The sequence below is a fragment of the Gallus gallus genome, chromosome 3 (assembly GCF_016699485.2).
Source record: "Gallus gallus isolate bGalGal1 chromosome 3, bGalGal1.mat.broiler.GRCg7b, whole genome shotgun sequence".
Classification (NCBI taxonomy): Eukaryota; Metazoa; Chordata; class Aves; order Galliformes; family Phasianidae; genus Gallus; species Gallus gallus.
Window position 1 is genome coordinate 82,545,463 of NC_052534.1, and position 18,191 is coordinate 82,563,653.

General features: G+C 36.1%; 1 protein-coding gene and 1 long non-coding RNA gene across 3 annotated transcripts in view; one reads left to right on the forward strand and one right to left on the reverse strand.

Moving 5' to 3' along the window:
- Positions 1 to 18,191, forward strand: part of COL9A1 (collagen type IX alpha 1 chain) — a 66,076-nt gene that overhangs the window by 34,784 nt on the left and 13,101 nt on the right. For both annotated transcript variants that reach the window (NM_001100911.2, XM_040697332.2), the window contains 11 exons: positions 1,024 to 1,077; positions 2,055 to 2,108; positions 3,776 to 3,829; positions 4,004 to 4,057; positions 4,156 to 4,209; positions 4,435 to 4,488; positions 6,013 to 6,057; positions 6,856 to 6,909; positions 7,008 to 7,061; positions 14,286 to 14,339; positions 15,073 to 15,144. In NM_001100911.2, coding sequence (NP_001094381.1) covers positions 1,024 to 1,077; positions 2,055 to 2,108; positions 3,776 to 3,829; positions 4,004 to 4,057; positions 4,156 to 4,209; positions 4,435 to 4,488; positions 6,013 to 6,057; positions 6,856 to 6,909; positions 7,008 to 7,061; positions 14,286 to 14,339; positions 15,073 to 15,144 — 603 coding nt within the window. The remainder of the gene's footprint in view (positions 1 to 1,023; positions 1,078 to 2,054; positions 2,109 to 3,775; positions 3,830 to 4,003; positions 4,058 to 4,155; positions 4,210 to 4,434; positions 4,489 to 6,012; positions 6,058 to 6,855; positions 6,910 to 7,007; positions 7,062 to 14,285; positions 14,340 to 15,072; positions 15,145 to 18,191) is intronic.
- On the reverse strand, positions 12,599 to 17,929 carry LOC121110180. Its single transcript, XR_005858489.2, has 3 exons — positions 17,809 to 17,929; positions 16,003 to 16,160; positions 12,599 to 15,297 (listed from the first exon to the last, which is right to left on the reverse strand). It is a non-coding gene; the product is annotated as an uncharacterized LOC121110180 (long non-coding RNA).

The window sequence follows — 18,191 nt, forward strand, 5'->3', positions numbered from 1 at the left end:
TCCTAAGTTATCTAGTGTTTAAACTGTACAAATAATACAATTAGTACAAAGAATTAGGAACTTCTGCAGTGGCACCTAAAATCTACCACATCTACATGATGCGTGGATGAGAAGTCTTAGATAAGATATTCCAGTCTGGGAGAGATGTTAGTTTTGATAGAAAACTGCAGATACTGCAGTGTGCCTACTTCCACCTCTGATCTTGGAACAAGTTTTAGACAGTTGGTCTCTCTCATGGGCTGCAGTAACTTCTGCTGCAGTATCATGCTTTATCTCATATTTCAGACTGACCAAACTTCAATTATTCTGTTCAAGATTCCATCTAGCTTTATTAACAGCAAGTAAAATAGCTCCCCATCTAGTCTGTTCAAGGAGCAGGTTTGCTTATGCTTGATTGAAGTGCCTGTAGGTTTTTGTTTGCGCAGTCATAATGCGTTCTTCCTGTTGAAAGACATGCATGTTATGACTGATGGTTTGGTCTCCTTGCAGAAGGAGAGGTCATGTAGTTTGTCTTTGGAAGAGGAATAAGTTGAAAACAACTATCCCAACTGACTGTATTTTGATGGAAAGTAGTGATGCATTCTACTGCACTAGAATGTCTGTGAAGTCCAGTCTCTCAGATGGAGACATATAAACTGAGCACTTATTCTTAAAAAATCTTGCCCAGTTCTTTTCTATAAAGCCTTTAAAGCTTTTGCCTGCATCTGTCCTGTATCCCACTTCAGACAACGTAAGCCCTTTTTCAAATCAGGCTTTCAGGTATTACTCTTGTACAGACTGCACAACTTTGTTTCAATTCTGTGGTAATTTCAATCCTTAAAGCATCTTTATGACTGTAACATTCAGGTAAGTCTTGGTGAAATGTTAGATTACTATATAAATTTAATATTCAAATATATTCTTTCTTTTATGCTAAGTAGTAAAGCATAATGTATGTGGAACTATAAGATACTTCTGTCTGAAAACTGGAGGGGTTATGATGAAGAGATTTAATAATGATCTGAGTGTACTTTTCATTTTCAGGGCATCCTAGGTATCAGAGGTATAACTGGAATAACAGGACCTAAAGGTAACAAAGTGAGTATTAACCTTTCTTGTCATAAAATGAATTGGATTCAAAAATACATCCATGAATGTTTTCAACCTTAGTTAAATTTGTCTTTTTTTTCTCCATTTTCTTTCTTATGCCAGCGTATTTCCATAGCTTCTGTGGGAAGGAAGGCAACATGATCTTTCTGATTAAGTGTATATACTTTTCCTGCTGTTCATTAAACTATTTTGAACTGTTAATCCAAAACTGACTGTTAGATTTCTACTGTTATCATCTTGCTAAATCGATATGATCAAAATGTTGGGAAGGAAAAGTATACTGCAATCACGCCATGTCTCTTCCATCGGAAGTGAAGTCATAGAAACCTTATTCTGTGACCTTTTATTTTGAGAAACAAGAACGAATTTCTCCTGATTATGAAACTTCTCATGCATGATCCTTTCTAAACTCTCAGATGTTTTCTGAACAATTACTATCTTTTCTGGCTTTCTTTGTGTCCTCTGAGTCTTCAAAGTTACTTGCTTACTTTTTTGAGCTTTTTGCCTGAAATATTTATTATGTTTGCGAAAGGAATTTGTTATTTTCCGTAAACCTTTTTGCAGAATTTGTTTTGTTCTCAATAAAAACTTATAGGGTAGCAATTATATCGTTTGCTTGAAACAAGAGATAAAAATCCGTAGTATACTTTAAAAGTTCACACATTTTGATTATCTTCTATTATCTGGTGATAGAAATAGTATTGTTAAGCACAACACAGACATTTTCTGAAGTTTCATGACCTCCTCCCTGTCTGATATGTGGGGTTTTTTTGTTTGTTTTGTTTTGTTTTTTAGAGAATGAACTAGTGGATGAATGACATTTTTCTATGATTAATAACTATTCTATTTTGTGGAGACATGAAAACCAAGAGAGGCTGCAGCTCCCAGCAGGCTAGAAGGGGGTATAAGAAACTTGTCTCTCAGTGCTTCATTGTATTGTCTGATGTTATTGTCTTGTTTTATAGGGAGCTCGTGGCCTTGATGGCGATCCTGGTCCCCAAGGTCTTCCTGGTGCACCTGTAAGTAGAATGTGTGTTAGCCAAATGCTTCCCAGAGTCTACCCAGTCAGGTATTAAGTTTGTCTGTAAATCAGAAAAGCCTCTGAACAATCCAATTTGACTGATGAATAAAGTACATCATGGTGATAGCAAGTGCAGAGTCACTTACAGTCTCCAAAGAATTGCTGTGCAGTTGAACACTTCAGCTTTTCCGTATTGTCACCTCGTTGTTCTGAGTTTTACTATGTGTTATATGTGTTAGCTTGAAATTCTTCATTATTTTCTTTTCTGGAAAATATTCATTTATTAGAACAAAACCTGTCCTGGGCAATTTGGCTACTCCCCTCCAAACTAGCTAGATTTCATACTTGGATTGGTCAGTAACTGAATGGGTTAAAGAAGTGAATACAGCACACTTTGCTTAGATGTTTCTGGATTTCTAGAGAATGGCTTTAGCTGAGTTTTTATAACATGCCTGTCAGATGTGGTTTTAAGAAACTGCATTTCTTTAATATAGCATGAGCTTAAGATGCTTGCTTTAATTGAAAAAAAAAATCCTATTTTTCTGTTTGCATTACTGGGAAGAATATTTGAGAGATAGTAGGTGTCATTGTAATTACTGTTACTACTGTAATTGTTACTGTATGTCTATCAGTATTTTGAGCAGCTGATTCTCGAGGCTGCCCATATTAATTGACAGTTAAAGTGAAACCTTTGTGTGATGCAATACAAAATGTACATTCCCATAACATCAACCAAAGGTCTGGTTTGCCCCTTTCATAGACAACCATATGACTATATGCTCTTATATGTGAGAAGAACCAGCAGTGCTTTCTGCAGTTCCAGGGAACAAGATAGCAAAATTGTGGTGTATATTTTTCTGTCCCTCTATGTTTTTGATCCTGTGAGGATCATGGACTAGACACAAAAATCAAAGACTAAACTCTAACGTTATATCCAACGTCAGTGTGAGTTAAGTATTTTTTTTCCCTTTTTTTTAGTGTTAGTTTTTTAAATAAATACCTCCTATAATAAGGCTCCTATAAGAAAAACACTGTACAATTAACTCCTTAGATAAAACTCTTTTTGTAATATGCAAAGAAGGAAAGAAATATGAGTTGTTTAGAAGAGCTCAGTGCAGACTAGGTGTCTGTGTTGTCTATTTAGCAATGAATTCTGATTGATAGATCTTGTAACTAATTCTCTGTGCATGTTTTGTGTACTGCACAGTGCAAGTCCTCAATGCTACAAATAATGTAGGCTGTCAGAAAGTTCTAATTGTCCTTGTGTGAGTCAGGTTCAGGATCCTTCTGTGAAAATATTGCAGAACGACTTGTCAGACAGTGCCCTTGTCCCCATAGCTGCTGATGTTCCTGGTGGCTGTTATGTGCACTATGCTATGTCAGCCTGCATGGAGATAGATGCAGAAGGCAAGTGTGGATTCAGTTTTTCTTAAACAGTCATTTTTGCATAAAAGATGTTGTAGGTAAATCCTATTAAAGGGATGAGGGATCTCTGTGTGGAGATTCTAAAGCCCAGTTAAAGTCTGAAGTTGGGTAGCCACAGTACCAAAGAGACCACAGAAAGATTCTATTCACCCGAATGAATTAAACTGTTGGTTTTAGTTAATGAATACAAGTAATTTTACACTGATTCATTGCTAAATTTATTTATTTATTTATTTTTAGGGGGATCAAGGACAGAGAGGTCCAGTGGGAGAAGAGGGTCCAAAGGGAGAAAGAGTAAGCACAAATTTCAAATCATGTTGACTTGCAGACACTGAGAGTGCCAATTATACCTTATATTTATAAGCTGTATATAACCAAATGTGCATATCTGAATAAGTATAGGTTGATATTCTTTGCACCTATCATTTTGATGTATTTATTTTCATTTTTCAAAATTATCATTCTTAGGGTCCTCAAGGGACAAGAGGAATAAACGGTCTCCCTGGGCCTAAAGGAGAGTCTGTATGTATATTTCTTCATTTATGTTGTGTTATACTGATTTATATAGCAAAGTAGTTGAGTGCAATCTCTCCAACAATATGATTGTTCTGTTTTTCAAGGGCTTGCCAGGAGTTGATGGCCGGGAAGGTATCCCTGGAATGCCCGGAGCAAAGGTAAGGTGCAGCTGGCATGCTTTTAATTTATGTACATTTGATACTGCTCTAGATTTCTTCAGTCATGTGGCTTTTTATTGTGCCACTGCACATGATTTTATGCACATAAGGTTAATAAATAAAAGTTCTCATCCTCCAGTTCGAAACATTTCAGCTCTGTGTTCCAGAAGCGAAGCATTCCTTTAGCTTTGATTTGCATAAGTTACAAATTAAAATGTTTTTCAGGGTGAACCAGGAAAACCCGGTACTCCAGGTGATACAGGACCTCCAGGATTGCCAGTAAGTTTCTAGTGTTTTTCTATTGGAAGTTAGATTCTATTGAAACCACATAAAAGCTGATTTTGGCACTCCTGCTGGAGTAACATGAGTGAAAATCTGATCAACAGATGAAGGAAGAGCAAATCTAGTGCTCTAGATTCAGCTCTGTGTATCCAAAATTGATCTGCACAAAAAATTTAATCTCTTTGTGTTACTGTAGTGAAGAACAGTGTACAAAAGTTTGTTGCCAGTGTGCAGTTCTCCTATGGTTTCTTTTATCTGAGACCTTTTTAATATTTTTTTATGTGACCTCACAGTTAGAGCTGGTTGAGAATTAGAATTGCTCAGGTTGGAAAAGACCTTCAAGATCACCAAGTCTGACCACAACCTAACCACACTACCCTAACTCTAACAACTCTCTGCTAAATCATGTCCCTGAGCACCACATCCAAATGGTTTTCGAATACATCCAGGGATGGTGACTCAACCACCTCCCTGGGGAGCCTATTCCAGTGCTTAACAACCCTTTCTGTAAAGAAGTTTTTCCTGATATCCAACCTAAACCTCCGCTGGTGCAACTTGAGGCCATTTCCCCTCGTCCTGTCACCTGTCAGCAGTGAGAAGAGAGCTCTCGCTGTAAGCACCTTTCAGATATTGGAAGAGAGCAATAAGGTCTCCCCTCAGCCTCCTCTTCCCAGACTAAACAGCCCCAGCTCCTTTAGTCACTCCTCATAGGGCATATTCTCCAGGTACTACACAGGCCTTGTTGCCCTTCTTTGGACAACATTTTTAGGGGTACACAGCTTTCGAGAGTGAGCTGGAAGAGCTGACCTGCTTGTCTAGCATATCCCAGTGAATAATCACTTCATTTTCATATTTTGCTGGACCAGAATATCTGGAATGCATCATGTGTTTTTTTTCTGAAGAAATATTTTCCAGTGTATATCCCTGTAATGTGGTTATAGGGAATTAGAAGTGTTTTGGGACTACTTTTGAAGATACTCCTCTTATGTTAACTAATTATGTTTGAAAACTGTGCCAGTTGTCAGAAGCCAGATAGAAACTTGATTGAAATATTATGCTATTTGAGTAATTGCTGTGAGTATATACTGAAGAAGATATATTAAAGCAGAATTGGAAGTAGATTTGTAAAATGAAGTGAGCTCTTCAGTTTGGAAGAAAATTTGGTGAAAGCATATTTGCTGTGAGCTCTTGTTCAAGTGATGAGGGTATGAAATGTATACAAAGAAGTATCTTTTAGACTCCCCACCTCTAGTATTAAGACACTAGGGTGAAGACCTATTTCTAATCTAAGCCATAAAAAATCATGACTCCTCACTATTCCATGCTATTTTTGCCAATTTATGACGTTCCCCCTGACTGTTACTCTCTGAACAGGAAGAATTCAAGCTTGTCCATCACTGGATAGAAGTGCTCTGATACATAGTAAAAGGATTAGGAATACATCATTGCGAGATACTGATTATTTAACACTTTCCAATCCCCTTAAAAACAAACAAACACTTTAAATGCTATTTCTTTTAGGGTTTACCAGGCTCTCCAGGTATGAAAGGGATTCCTGGCCCAAAGGTAAGTCATAGTGAACATTTACTTTCTTATAAGGCTGTACTTGTGTTTATAAAGTTTTAAAGTACTCAGTTAATTTTTTATTGTGATGAGTAACAAGCTTTTAGCTAGAAGAATCGAGTAGATTCTTCTGTTATTTGTAGTTTCATGTTTTTTTGATGATTCTTTTCTGTATGATCTGTTTGCGATGATTCCTGGTGCTAAACCATAGTAAAAAGGCCAGTTCCTTTCAAAACATGGAAGTCATTGCTAGAGGATGTGTGTGACATGGGTACCTCAGAACTGTTTGAAAAGAGAAATCTCATATTTATAGAATATCTATAGCTGTGATAAGTTGATTGAATCATAATAATTTATAGCTGTAATAAATTGATTGAATTGCAGAGATTGTGATTGTGTCTCTCTAAAAAAAAATGGCAACACCAATTCCAATTTTGCTTTAAAAATCATGTGATTGAGAATATAGAATGTTTCACATCAGAAAGTTTGAGTCAGTTTTTAGCAAATGAAAATGAAGACTAGACTAAGGCCTGAATTTCAACTGAGTTTACAAGTTATCCATGTATTTTCCATTTGAGATTTGAGAGCGGCTAGAAAGTCTATTTGGCAATTGTCAGTAGAAATTCAACAAAATAGTAAAATAATCTGACTTCTGAAAAATCATACAGAAGGCATTATGTAAAAGTTAAACTAAAACCAAAATAAAGGTGAAAGTTAAAAAATAATAAATACTGTTTTTTTTTGTTGTTGTTGTTTGTTTGTTTGTTTGTTTTGAGCTTATTCTTGTCTTCTGTCCAACAGGGTAATAGAGGTCCTCCTGGAGTGCCGGGTTTGATGGGAAATTCTGGCAAACCGGTAAGACCATTAAACTCATTCAAAAGATCTAGAAAAATGAAAATCTTGCATAGAAATTGTTTTTCAAATTTGTTGCATCATTCCTATCCCCAAAACAGGGTGAACAGGGACCAGAGGGGGAAGCAGGTCCAACGGGACCCCGGGGACCACCGGTAAGTATTGAATACATTTCTGAGTGTATGTAGTACTTCAGTGTCCCAAGTTACTGTTGGTGCACCTAACTGCTAGTTACAGATATTACTCAGTTCAAGTGATAATTTTTAACATAAATACTAACTTTTATTATTATTATTATTATTATTTTTAACTTTGACCTATACCAGGTGGATGGGCATTGTCACGTAGAGAAATTCATAAACACATGTCTCAAAACTATTTTCAGCTTTGATGATATATTAAATTCTAAACCTTTGTTTCTGGTCTGTCTTAGCTTCAGCTGGGATGGATTTTTTTCTTCAGAGTTTCTGGTATGGTGCTAAGTTTTTGGTTCTAGGAGAAAAACAATGCTGCTAACACACCAATTTTTATAGTTTCTGCTCATCAGTGTTGAACCAAGCCAAGGTCATTCTCAGTGAAGGGCCTGAGGAACTGGGAGGGAACAGAATTAGAACAGCTGATTTAAACTTGCCAAAGGGATATTCTATACCATATGACATCACATAGAAGGAGTTTTGAAGGGGTTGGGAGTGTATGTTGCTCTCTTCTGCTGCTTGGGGGGCAAGCTGGGCATTGGTTGGTGTCAATGAGCAATTGCTTGTGCATCACTTGTTATATACATTTATATATAGATAGATAGATATAATTATTATCCTTTTCCTTTTCTCTGTCTTAGCAAGTAGTTTCATCTCAACCCACAAGTTCTACCTTTTTTCCTGGTTCTCTCCCTTATCCCACCAAAAGGGGGGAGTGAGTAAATGACTGTGTTGTGCTGAGCCATCTACTGGTTTAAACCACAATATAGTCTGTTTTTAAATAGGCTGAGCTAAAGCCTGAACAGAGGGAATGAGGGTGGTTTGTGACAGAAAACTAGCATTGAACTGCTGTTCTTTCATTGCAACTGTCAACTTCCACCACTGACATTAAAAAGCTTGAATACATTAGCTATTGGTAGATCATCTACCCTTTTATTTGACTGTTACAGCTATAAACATTTAAGTGCTGAGACCATATGTTACAAAACTGAACTTTGGACCACAGATTCAGAATGTAGCTGTTGTTGCTGCTAGAACCTATTTGTAGTGCAAATAACATGAACAGTGAGGCACAGCATAGAGGAAGGGTCGTTGCCTGTCCTCCACTGTAAAGCGAATGACTGGAGACTTCTTTGGCCCCTTTTGTCGACTGGCATGACATGGGTTATCTTCATACTGTTATAATCTCTGAACACCAACTCCCTTATTTTCAAGAGTAGGCTACGTGCTCTCAATCTGCATGCTGGAAATATTCTCATGCCTGTGTTCCCAAGACTGTTCGTGGGAATTGTCTAGGAAAATGTGAAGTGGCTTGAGCCAAACAGTCTATCATCGATGATGATGGGATGCTGCTTGGGCCTGTGCCTTGGCCCTTTCTGGTTTGCATTATGAATGAAACTGATGTGAAATATAGCATTTATCTCTACTTAGAAACACTTTTGTTTTACTGGCATGGATTAAAGTCACATGAGGCTGTTCTAACTTCCCTTTGCTGTTAATCTCCTGTGAAGGATGAAGGGATCAGGGATTCAAAGAGAATTTTGATACAGCAAAATTCAATCTGACTGCACTGACAAGACTCACAAGGTTCTGGGCTCTATAAGCTATTGCTTTTCAGGCTTCTCTCTTACCACTGGTATTGTAGGGATGCTTTCCTGGAATCTGCTGTGCTTCTGGTATTGTACATAAATGATTTACTCTTGCAATTGTAGGAATATCCTCATACATGGTTTAGGGAATTACTGTCAGGGATGTATTTGTAAGAGTATTTAATGTCTCAGTAGTATATTTTCTGAATTAACTCTTTTGTGTCTTTAAACATGCAGTAACAGTCTTAGTTTTCTTCAATTTTCTTCTATCTTTGCATTATTATGTGCCAATTCATGAGATCACATGGATTTTAGACTGAATCTTTGCATGAATGCTGATGTGCCCACAGCTACTTACGAGTGGTATATAAAGGAGATTATAGAAGCATATGCTCACTAGAGTGGAATACAGTATTTCCAGCTACCCATATCTCCAACTCATAAACATTTAATTTTGTTGTTTGTGCTTAAAAGTGTTGCATGTACTCCAATTTTTTTAAATTCTTCTTCAGTTAATATTTTGTATACTTGTAACAGGAATAAGAATTATAACTGAATCAGACCAAAGTAATTGCCCACTCTGATAATGCAAGGTAATCTGCTGAACTATGCTTTTAATCCTCTCGATGTGAACATGAATTTACAAAATCAGCAGTCCGAAAAACAGGAGCTGACATGCAAGGTTAATTATTTGTAACCTTGCAGTCAGACAAAAACATCTAACGCAGATTAAATACAATGAAGTTTCTGTTTATATCTCTAGAGAGCAGCAAGACATCTGGATAACTTACCATTACTTTGTCATTACAGAGTGCATTTGTTTCAGAAAATGTGAAAATCTGAGCAAAGTCATAGAAACCAAACCTTTTGGTCAATATAAAAAGGAAAAAGAAAATGCGTTACTGATAATAATGCAAATTTGCATAAAGAGCATTAAGTAGTATCCTACTCATCTGTAGCTCCTTTGAAGTTAAAAAGAGCCTTGGATCCTCCTTCCAACTACAGGCAATGTATTGCTGGAATAGCTTTGCTTTTCTTTGGGAATACAGGAAATACATCTCTTCAGTGCAGAAAACTGAAACAAGGATTTTTTTGTTCAGAAAGAACAAAATGTTGGATTATTGAATCTCAGTAAGATGTGGTCCAAGTTGAGTTTGTATTTATTTTCAGTGCAGAATAAGGTCTATTTTCTCTTCCTCCTGCAGCAAGTGTATGTAGTGGGTGTATTTAAGTCTCTGCTTCAAGGAATCTGTCCTTACATTTCCAGGGAAAAAAAAAATCTGTCAGCTAAATAATTCTGCGCCCCATCTCTTTTGAGACTAGAAATTTTGAAAATAAGCTGAGAAAAGCTTTTATAATTTCTCTAAGGAGACCTTTCTTCTTGTGAATATTTTTGTATTTTTTCAGATTTTGAAATTTTCTCACAACTTCAAAGTTTGCCAGTTTCTGACCAGTTTCATTCCCAAATACTTTCAAAGCCTGTGGATTTTGTGGTTACTCTTCCAGTGTTTTTCTTGTCCTTCTCATTCCTATTTCAAATTATTCTCTTTAATGTTCACCTCAGTTCATTCCTTTCCCCTTTACCCTTTGCTCCATTTCGCTCTTGACAGTAGAATACTCTGGCATATGTCAAGAGAGGATGGACTTCTTCCTCAGAAATGGAAAAACTCTTAATATTTTGCAGGTTATGGAAAAGAACTTCATTTCTATAGTGCTGCATGGTAGGAGTCACGTAGGGATCCTCTTCATGCTCTCATTTCACTTACCTGTGTTCTCTTTTTCACTACCGAGGAAAGACAGCATGGCTGGTAGTTCCAGAAGAGCCAGCACTCTGATGTGGAGGTCTGTGGGGTAATAACAAGGCTGACTGCTAAAGTGGACTACAAACTGGTATCTAGGGCATAGGGAGAAACATCTATATTTATGTTATATTAAAACATTTCTTGGCTGTTCTGATTCAGCTACTTGCAAAAGACAACTTTTTAAGAGAAAATTTAATTTCAACATGATGGAGCTATTAAACTTTCATCAGTTGCTCAGTTTGTGAGGGAAATATAGTACTTCTCTACTGTTTCCAAAATACTGCAGCATGCTCTGGCATAAGTCATGCTATTTCTGTGTAATTTTCATTATTAAGCAACTGTTGTAATTGAAGCGTCAAAATTTTGGCCTTTTGCAAGTCTGTAAACATTTACAATTTCATAGTGAAGATATTAAGTCACAGAAAAGAAGATAGATAGAACTAATAAAAAATTAAGAAAACCCACACTGGGAGATCCTTAGCTGACCACTAACATCTCTCCTTAGAAGAAAAATGCTTTCAGAAATACCATTTTATTCAATCATTCTTTTTCCTTGGTAAACTTGAATTGGCAACTGAGAGGAAAAAAAAAAAAAGAAAAGTTTTATATTGTTTCTTTAGTTTCATATTCATCTGCTCTGCAAAACAGAAAAAGAACTGGAGGAAGATGTAAATTTTGTCTTTTGTTTCTAAATCAAATTCCACTCAAATTGTTCTGTCAGTTAGCTTTGTTTCATTCATGTTATAGTAGCCAATCCAAGTAATTACCAAATTCATTTCTGATTTCAATTTTTCTAAGCCGGTTATCCTGGCAGGTGGCCTGAAGGAAGCAAAGCTCAAACATCAGTGTGTCATTGCTAATCAGTGGAATATAGCCATGCTATACAAGATTTAATTTCTCACCTTTTATTTACAGGAAATATAGGCACTTCTTCCCCTCTTCCCTTTTTTATCCTTTGTTTCTCTTCAGCTATTTAACCTTTAAATTGGTTATATTAGGAAAATATAAATCCCATCCTATGGTCTTGAAGTGAAAAGAGAGGTTGGACCACTTTAACTTAAAGTTCAGTACTTGCTAAGTAAATTGAGCAGAACATTGATGCATATGCAGACAAGCATATGCATCACATCATAAATACTTTCACAAAAACACATATTTTCCTAACATTAGCAATAGAGTTTGAATGTCTAGCTTCATAAAATTTTATACCATACCTGCTTATGAGAGACTTTTGAGTGTGAGTTAGAGTGACTATTCAGACTGCCTGGGTTGACTTAGTCTCTGGAGATGCTTTTGTTTCTCTGTTCATTGAGAAGAAACAGCTTAGAAAGTAGCTTGATTTGATGCTGAAATGTTGAATGACCTAAGTGTAGATGAGAATACTGTTTTCAACATCTTAGATTACTTTCACCTTAATAATTTTCTGAGTCTTAGACAATATTTGTCCTTATCTGACCTACCCTGAAGTGTGTATTCCATTATCTTAACAACTATAATGGTGGTGGTGGAGTCACTGCTCCTGGAGATGTCCAAGAAATGCTTAGATGTGGTACTAAGGGACATGGTTTAGTGGGGGAATTATTGGTTGTAGGTGGACAGATGGATGAGGTCTTGGGGGTCTTTTCCAGTCTTGGTGATTCTATGAATAGCTCTGTGAGAATCTCAACCCACGGCCATTTCAGTCACATAGGCGGGGAGGATTCCTGTTTGTTCTTTGCTTTACAGTTCCTCTCTTATTCTGTAAAACGTATCATCTGTAGGTCCTCCAGTGTTGGCCGTTAATTTGTTATAATCTGTCCTTACAGACATAATGTCAACGTTTATGAGAAACATGCCATTAGCTATATGCTATACTTTTGTATTGTGATTTTCTGTTCTTTTTTACCATTTCAGAAAAGCACTGTTGTTTGAAAAGTGCCTACAGTGTCTGTTTAAGAAAGGATTTTTTTACATGTAATGTAAAATGAAAGACGTGATTGTATTGTTTTTGACCTGCAGAAACTTTGATGTGCTTAAGGCTTTTACTATGAGTTAAATCCTATGGAAGGAAGATTTTGTTTTATGGCTGTATAGCATTCAGACATGAATGGTATGACATACACAAGGAGAAAATTTTTAATACCAATCATATTTTTCACCCTTCTCTTCTCAGAAATGTAATAGTATTCTGGGTCAGAGATGTACTACTGAATTATGCAATTAAAAAACAGATTTTCAGAAGTGCCTTTTCTGAGTAGTAAAATGAAGGTGATTTGAGGGGCTCCTTTCCTTCTTTCCTTCTTTCCTTCTTTCCTTCTTTCCTTCTTTCCTTCTTTCCTTCTTTCCTTCTTTCCTTCTTTCCTTCTTTCCTTCTTTCCTTCTTTCCTTCTTTCCTTCTTTCCTTCTTTCAACTTGAAAAGGCTTCTAGAAACTGAACAAAAAGTACTTGAAAAGGATAGTAACTTTAGCATGTTAGGATATTTTGGAGGAGATGAATGGAAGTATGTCTGTGTTTGGTTCTCTGATCTCCCCAGGATACCTCATTACTTCTGGAACTGTAGGGTTCATTTCTTCGTTTATGACCTGGTGTAAAACACATTTTTAAGTCTGCCACCTCCTTTCATTGTTTAGTATGTCACAAAATTTTTCTTCTTACTAAGAAAATAATTATATTTGAAATTACATATTGTATACTTTACTAAAATTAGATCTGCTTTTACTCAAAGTTTTCTATGCTATATACAGCAGTAATAGTAACTTTTATTCTTGGTATTTTATGATCTTAAATTATACATCATGCTTTTATAGCAAGTACTACTCATGTATTTACTAATCACGTAGCTGTAAGAGAAGTGTCTCAAGTGAGATTTAGGCTTGTATTGAGTCAGTGTTTGAATTTATCAGTACAAGTGAGAGTAGAAAGCTTATTAAGCTGTTCTAAAATGTTTGGTCATAAGAGACAACCCTTTGAGAAAGGTACTTTATTTCAAAAATACTTTAGAAAAATTGATTCAAGGTCAGGTTTACCCATAATATATATTCAAATTGCTGTATTAAAAATGAAGTTATTGCACCAATGTGTATATGATGATCTGAATGCATTAAAATATTTGAAGTGAAGATATAAAGTAAAAATCCAGTTAAGAGCATATTTATACTTACCACTACTGTGAATGGGGATTTTAAAAGTTTTCCCATCCCTGTAACAGTCTAGACATACATAGACAAGCATTTTTACCTCTGTGCATTTGCTAAGTGTGACTTCTGTATACGTTTGTCAGATTTGTCATTCACAATATGGGATCATGTACTCTCTCAGATTTTGAAGACGGCATTTAAAATATAAAAAGAAAAATATATGCTCATCTGATGTTTTTTGACATGAGTGTTAAGTTTGTAAATTATGCTTAATTGTGGTCATTTGATGGAATTAAGCATAAACCTAAAGCTAAGAGTTCACCTATCAGAATACCCATTAGAACTGTCTTAGTGAGATATATGCATTCCTAACAGGTAACTTTCATGTGCAGAGACATGAAGGAGGCTCTGTTGTGAATAAGCACTCATCAGAATTAATTAGTTGAATCATCTAATGCTAACTAATTGTGTGCCATTGTAACTTAATTTTTGCATTTCTCAGTCTTTCAATACTTGTAATGCACGATTTTTATTTTTATTTTTTGCAGTAATAAATCTTGATTAAAGCCAACTACTAGGTTGTATCACTCACTAAACATTAAGAATAAAATCATGCTGTATTTCCAGTTTGCCAGAAATATTTTGGGAGGTAACAATGTCCTTCTGTTTCCTATAAGGGTAGCAGAGGAGAGCCAGGTCCTGCAGGTCCTCCAGGTTTACCAGGGAAATGGGTAAGCAGTTTATTTCCATATTCAGTGCTTGTGTTTACTTCCAAGAGCTGTAGTATCAACTGGAATTACACTTAGCCATTTGTCTAAGCAGGGAGCTGAAAATAATGCTGAAATGAGTGATTGTTGAGTTTCTTTTTCGGTCCTCTCCAACTGTGCTAGTATTAGCAAATGTTGTTTTGAAGCATATGGAGATGTGTGACTTTTTCTACTTAAAAAAAAAAAAAAGAAAAAAAAGAAAGAAAAGGTCTCAGTGATGTGAGAATTTGGGTTGTGCACCCCTGTGTGGTCTGCATGCAGTTGGGGAACAGGAGCAGTGAAAGTCAGTCTTTCTGCTAACAGCTACATGAAACTATCAAATGGAGCAGATTATGAATGCCACCTTTTACTACTGCTCCAGCAGTATTTATACAATAACTGTCAGAAGCAGAGCTGGGGAGGTTTTGGCTGAAAGAGCCTGCTGTTACAGAGGAATGCATAAATCACAGAGGGTAAGATCTTAGAAAGTATTTTTAAGGGAACCAGGCTGCAGTTGAGGGACTGAAGGGTGGAAAGCCCTGCTAGCCATTTCTCTTATGTTTGCAGTAAAATTATAGTACAATGCTGTTTAAAAGGATGCATTTGGGATCAGCTCTATTTTGATCAGATAATCATCTTCAATCAAATTGGCACTGTACTGAGAATGTTTATTCTAGAACAGACTGGGTAAGTTTACATCCTTAATTTGTTTTCACAGGGTCCCCAGGGTGACATCGGACTTCCTGGACTGCCAGGTCCTCCAGGCCTACCTGGTGGTAAGGGTGACCGGGTAAGAAAAGTGCTCATATATACCATCTGGGCTTTGGCATCAGAAGAAAATACAATAATCTGGGCATAGTTTGCAGTTTCTTACATAAATTCATGTCTTGTTGCTTCTTTTGAATGTAGATTTGTTAGGTGCTCTTTAGGGCGCATTAAATACCTACAGATCATAAAATATGCAGGGAATTACATGACAGTACTTAGAGATTTACCTGAGATTATTGGTGTTTGTTTGTTTATTTAAAATTTGAAACATTTAGGGGCTTATGTCTTAGGATCTGCTATAGTAATGCAATTATTGAAACACCTGTGTATGCAGGCACAATTACAGGATCTAAATATTTTGTTGTTAACAAGTATTTTGTTAGAAGAGAAGAATTGGGCTTCTGCAAGAAGATATCCCTGTTTGCTGGACAGATGTCAATAAAGACTTTTTGTAAAAACTAAAATGTCATTGATCTTCTCTTAGAATCTTGTTAATAGGAGTCTAGAGAGGATGTAATTCATCATTCCTATTTCAAGCATCTACTTCACATGAAATGAATTGCACTTTAAAGTTCCTCTTACTTTCCCCTACAATCAGGGAAGCATACAGGGCTCTTAGTCAAGTGCTGGTATCGCTGCTGTAGATATCTTTCCTTGTACAGAGGAACCTTGCCCTTGGTTTGCCCCACATGTGCAGTAAATCAGGGCTTGCAGTAGCTTTTGTCAGGTTTCTAAAGCTGCTCAGGTACTTAAAAATGTTTCAAGGTGGTCTGCTATCCTTAAAGTATTTCTTCACATGGATTTTTTTTTTTTTTTAGTGTTTAGATCAGAGATATGTTTCTAGTAAAATGTAAGTTGATACAAATAACTCTTTTCTTACCAGATTGACAATGATTCATACGTTAACTTCTTGCTGAGGGAGAATGAAAACACTTAGAGAAGCAAATACAGAAGGAATTTTTTATGTGTTGCAGTGCTGAAAATCTCCTTCCAGAGATGCCTGTTTCTCATCATCAGTCATATAAAGGGTCTTGACTTCTAGGATAAAAATAGAATGTAGATGCTGTGTATAAACCCATTCAGATTTAGGCTACAGTCAGGAGATTTCTTTTGTCTAACTAGCAGTTGCCAGTACCTTCTTCCTAGAGTTTTTTTTTGTATTCTAGGGTCAGCTTCATGCCCAGTGCAAGCATCTTAAAGTCCAGAAATCTATCCTACCTATAGAATGGTCTCATTCTATAACTGATTTTTACCTTTTATGTTTTGAGATACGTGCCAACTGAATTCACTTGTCCTTGGTTCAGCTTTTTTCTTCAGTGCCATAGAGACTGGAGTGAATTTTTTGCATCAGGCTTGACATGGCAGGAATTTTGCCAGGATGTATGCCAAGTCATAAGCCTAAAGAGTGATCACACCATGCCACACTATTATTTCTCTACTCTGTTCAACTTGCAGCTGCATCTGGTTCTGTCTATGTCAGTAAATTAAATAGTACCAGACCAAGACCCAGACCTTGATGTTCCTTGATATGTTCCTTGAATATGTTCCTTGGTGCTGTTAAATAACGCAGTCTCTGAAAAAATTCTTAAGCATGATTTGGGAGGGATTTTCACAAATAAATAGTATGTCAAAAAAGTAAGATTTTTCATATTCTGACATCTTACCCTATTGTCTCAATTGAAATTGTGGGAGACAATGTAATAGCTTCAGATTGTTTCAACTGTGATTTTTATGTTTGCCAATACAAATACTACAGATCATGTTGCACAACAGTAAAAGCTTCTCACACTCTCATCATCTATTTGCAGTTTTGTTTCTCAAAAGAAAAGAAAAACAACACAAAGACCACTATGTTAGGTTGGAAATCAATGTCTTTTTTTTTTTTTTTTAGTAATTGGAAAACCTTAATAAGGTGTGATTTTGAGAATACTTTAGACAAAATGGTTTCTGTGTTGCTTGACAGAGTCTGAATGTTAAATAGGTCTGTGGTTTCCACTGCTTAGGTGAGTGGATAATTTAGTATTGGCTCTTCGTCCTTGTCAACATGAAGACAAATCTGAATTTGAGAAGTTGCAGATGTTACACCATATCCTCTGCCTATATCTTATAGGAATTTAATGGATCTCTGAAACTGCAGAAAAAGTAGTGCATCTGTCTAGCTTAACAAAAAACATAATATATGTACAATTTTTGTAATTTGGAATGAAAATCTTTGAATGTGCACAGTCTGCAAACAAAAGTAAGGAGAGTGTGATTGTTTTTCAAACAAAACACAAATATTAACATGTTCTTAAGTGGTACACTGTTCTACAGATGAAGTACTTCTACTATAGAAAAGAAACTATTTATTCTCAAAATTAATAAGGTCATTAATTTGGTTCATGCCTGTCCAAATAGGTACATTTTAATATTTTTTACAGGATTCTAAGATAAAGTCAATTTAAAAAGAAAAAAGAGGAGGGGATGGGCAGAATGTAAATTTTAAGATACATGTAATTTGGCTTTATGTTGTGATAAACATTCTAGAGATGATGCTGCTCAAAAACACTGAAAATTAAATAGTAATCAAGACAAGATTATGACTGAAATTGTGAGTGTCTGGATGTGTTTATCCCACAATACCAAGGCTCATATGTCTTACAGATACACAGAACACTTCAATAGAGATGGAAAATATGATACTTACTGGATTTTTACTTATAACTTCAACTTTCAGAGTGGTGTTGTAGCTTCTGCAAGAATATCTGACATATGAGGGAGAGATCAGCTACTGCTTGACAGCCAGAACCTGTACTAAGCAGTGTGGCAGTGTATTGTATGTTCCGTGCTATTACTTTCCTTCAGCCTGTCGCCTTAATCATCTAGGAAGATTAAAGTTCTTTCATTATCATTCTTAAGAATTTACAACTTTAAAGGTCTACTGCATTAATTCTAGATAGTTGGAAGGACTGAAGATAATTTAGTATGCTTTTGAACCTGCTCAACATTTTTTTCTACCTGACAGTTTGCACCAGGGAAGTGGCATTAGAAGTTTGGTTGTGAAGAATCTTTAATGTTTTCCATAGTAGT